General features: G+C 44.0%; 1 protein-coding gene across 1 annotated transcript; it reads right to left on the reverse strand.

Moving 5' to 3' along the window:
- Positions 1 to 869: 869 nt before the first annotated feature.
- Positions 870 to 2916, reverse strand: LOC108955809 (UPF0481 protein At3g47200). Its single transcript, XM_039303433.1, has 3 exons — positions 2135 to 2916; positions 1820 to 1996; positions 870 to 1694 (listed from the first exon to the last, which is right to left on the reverse strand). Exons 1-3 carry the CDS (start codon positions 2798 to 2800, stop codon positions 1056 to 1058), a joined length of 1482 nt encoding a protein of 493 aa, XP_039159367.1. The 5' UTR covers positions 2801 to 2916; the 3' UTR covers positions 870 to 1055.
- Between the last annotated feature and the right edge of the window lie 907 nt (positions 2917 to 3823).

Raw genomic sequence — 3823 nt, forward strand, 5'->3', positions numbered from 1 at the left:
TCGTGGAAATTTTTCCTTAATGTTCCTTTTTTTATTTCTCTAGTGATATCGTTCTCTCACAATACTTAATATCATACATCGTTTAGCTTCCTCATTATTTTAGAACACACGTCTTTACATTTTTTGCTCCAATGGTTTGCGGAAATATTGTTTCCGAGAGTGCTTCTTGAATGACATACGGAGCCCTTGCAATTTTCTGTAGTTGGTTTGCCGGAAGCTTGTTCCTTCCTGCGGAGCCGCATATCCTTTCTCCACAATATTTTGAAAATCTTGCGCCATCTTGAGTTGGCCATTGTTTTGGCATTGGTTATTTGGGTGCGTGATTTTAGTAGCGGGTTAATAGGACTTATGCCCAATACCAATCAAGTGAGGCTTTAATCCCACTGTTAGCTTTTAGTGTTAATGTGCATACGTGTATGTTTGTGGGGATTTACTCAGCAAAGGAACAAGGAAGGAGCTTTTGGAGCTTCTTGGATTATCAAAATGTTTGGTACAAGGGATTTATGGAGCTGTAGTTGGTCTGAACATGAATGAACGAGCATGAAGCCTTTTTATAGTCCTTCCTAATCGACCCTTGTGTTAAGAATCTCTGTCACGAACAGAGAAATTTGCTTCATATTTCATGTTGGACAGATTTTTAGCCATTACTTCTAAGTACCGCCAACAAAGCTAAAACTTCTTAAAGTACTTAACCATAGATCTAGAAACTTGTAGTGTCTTGGATTTTCTGGATAAGTTGACCACAACTTCAACAAAATTTAATCAAAGAGAAATTGTTGAAATGGAGGATTTAATTTGCCTAAAACTTGATCATCCTTTAGACTACCAATCCAAATTGGACAAAGATGAAGAAGACTGAAACAAGAGAATCATCATCTGATAACTATATATAAACAGCCAAATGTCCATCATTCAAAACATTTAGAGAGGGAAATAAGCACGACTGAAAACGGGAGGAAAACCATTCATGACAACAATCCTCAACCGATTGACAGATAATAATCGAGCACAGCCACAAGGAGAAAAACTCAAAAATGGAAAATAGAAAGTAGGGTTCAATAGTAGGTGAGCACGACAAAAATGGTCTGAATTATGGTGAGTGCGAAGAGGAAGATGGCGGCAATGACAGACAATGAACTCCAAGGACTACTGAAGTAGGTGTGACTGAGATTAGCCCTCCACCTGTTCCAGGGCTTCTCGCAGTACTCACTGATTTTCTTCTGCACGGCGTCAAGGGTACTGTGGGGTCCGACCGCCACTTCCCTGCACAGCGAGTTGAATAGTTCAGCGACTGCATTATCACACCCGATGGCATTCTGGATGATGCCTTGGGCGTGGAGGAGCGCGACATCCTGCTCATTGTTGATGATGTTGTCCATGAACTTGGTGTAGGATGTGATCTCGTTCTCAGTCCCAATGTGTAAGCGCTCGAAAGTCATGAGGTTGAGGAACTCGGACTCGGTGGTGTCATCCACCATGATAGCGGGGAGCTTTAGCACCCCTCTGGCAAAGGAGATGTCCTTGAGACTGCAGGTCAGGCTCTTCCTGAACTGGATACCGGTATTCTTGAGCTCGGTGGCCGACCGGATTATCTCATGCTGGACCTCCGTGGATTTCTTCGGTAGGCACTTCCTGAAGGCGTCTAGGACATGCCCCATCCCCGGGATGCACGTGTCGAGGGAGCTTTTGTCACCCTGCGTTGTTGGAGTAAAGCCATTGAATACAAGATTGTTGTCGTGTCGATACTACTTGCTTGGAGGAAAAAAAGAAAAAAGAAAAAAAATCTCCCATAGAGGTGGTCTCTAGAAAAGATTGTCACCTCGCCAGCCTCAGGCCCCACATTTTTTTTCTTGTGCTGGACCTTCTTGGGCTCCCTCAGCCGGCCTTTCCTGAAGACGTCCACGACGTGCAGGCATCTGCCCATCTCCGTGATGCTCGTGTCGAGAGAGTAGAAACTGAGGACGAGGTTGTTGGTCCTGTTGATGTATTCATCACGCTGCGTTGTCGGAGTGAAGTCAGTGGCATTGAATTCGAGATCGTTGTCTTGTTGATGTACTGTTAGGGGAACCTAGTGCGGGGGTTTGCGTGCTTGCAATGACCTCTCTAAAGATGGAGTGAAATTAAAGAAACTAACCTCCTCGCCATTGCTGTCGACGGCGACCAGTTGATACAGCACTAGCATCGGCAGCTGATTCTCCAGCATCAGCATGTCCCGTCTTATGTACGGCGTTATGTATTCCAGCCTGTGGAAGCTGAAGATGGGGTCATTAGGCGCGTAGTCATTGTTCTCCTTCCCTATCGTGGCGGCCCTCATGATCTCAAGCATGAAGCAGCCGTCCTTCATCATCAGCTCCAGGAACTGGTCCTCGCTGCCCTCTCCCCACTCTTGGCTCAGCGCATCGTAGCTCTCCTTGAGGTCCCACGCTGCCTCCCTCAGGGACTCGAAAAAGGGCTCAAGGGACTTCCCAGACCGCTCGAGGAAGCGGTTGCGCGCACGGTCCTTGTGTTCCTCCATGGGGAGGAGGTGCTTCTCACCATGGTGGTAGGGGCCGAAAGAGACGACGTGTGGCTGGTAGGCCTTGGGGTTGAGGTCGGTGATGAAGGCGGGGAGCCTGTAGATGCATGGATTCTTCAGGTACGCTTGCTTGTCGGAGGGCATGCACTCCGAGTTCCTGTCGACCGTGACCTTCCAGAACCCCGTCGACGCTGGCTCCAGGTCGGGTGGCAAAGCGAACGCGGTTGAGGGAGCTTTAGAGGTTCCACGAGTTTCTGTTCCGGGTGAAAGAAGAGGGTAATCCATGGAGAGAAGGAGAAAGAGAGAGAGAATGGGAAGAGCGTGTGAAGTCTGGGGCTATCTAAGCCGAGTGCCGGTAGGATAAGGTGCTTTTGTGCCGTTCGTAATATAAAAGGAAGACAAACAAGATTACATGGTTGGGACAGAAGTATATCAATGTCATCTTGTCGTTTTAAAATCTCTAATATTGAAAAGGAATTTGAAGAGAATAAAGTCGACAGGGTAAGGACATTAACTTCAAGACCACGACTTATCTAAAGAAACATTAACTTCATCATCATAACTCATACTCAAATATGAGTTAATTAAATTTTAATAAATAAATTTTATAGATTTGAGTTGTAAAGTCTAATTAAATATGGATTTTTAAATGGGTCTAGACTTTTGTCCATATCCAACCAATCTAAAGCATGGAACCATGGTCCACCACAAGATGGGGCCCAATCTGACCATCTCACTCCCAGCAATTAAAAGAAAGGGGCAGTCGTTTCGTAACTAGTCTGGGTGGGCCCCTCCTCACACGTGTGAAATGTGTTCAAATCTCTAGGAAAGAAATTGTCGTTCATTCTTATTTCCAATTGGGAACAACCCCAATATAGATTGTATTTCCTAAATTATCCATACAAAAGTTCGAGCTCACAAAATACACACAAATCGCAAAATACACACAAACAACAATTAAGGCGAAAAAATTGCTAAAATGGATCTCAATTCAGGTCAGGTAGAAATTCCATATTAGTGATTATATTAGTATTGCATAAAACTGAGTAAACAAGTTAAATTAATCAATTTTCGATCGAACCATTTTCGACTCAATTTATTCGTTTTATGGACCCATGAATAAATCACTTTTTGTGCATGAGGTAAAGAGAAAACGTGTTAAGCATGTCCCTCGGAAGCTTTAGGGAAATGAATTGTATGCATACAAAGCATAACATCTTGTGATCATATCCGAATCTTTGAATTCAATGAATTTTACAAGTGACTGTCTAAATTAAAAGGCTTATTTGAATGGAGAATGCTAATTGA

This window comes from Eucalyptus grandis, chromosome 10, assembly GCF_016545825.1.
Source record: "Eucalyptus grandis isolate ANBG69807.140 chromosome 10, ASM1654582v1, whole genome shotgun sequence".
Taxonomy (NCBI): Eukaryota; Viridiplantae; Streptophyta; class Magnoliopsida; order Myrtales; family Myrtaceae; genus Eucalyptus; species Eucalyptus grandis.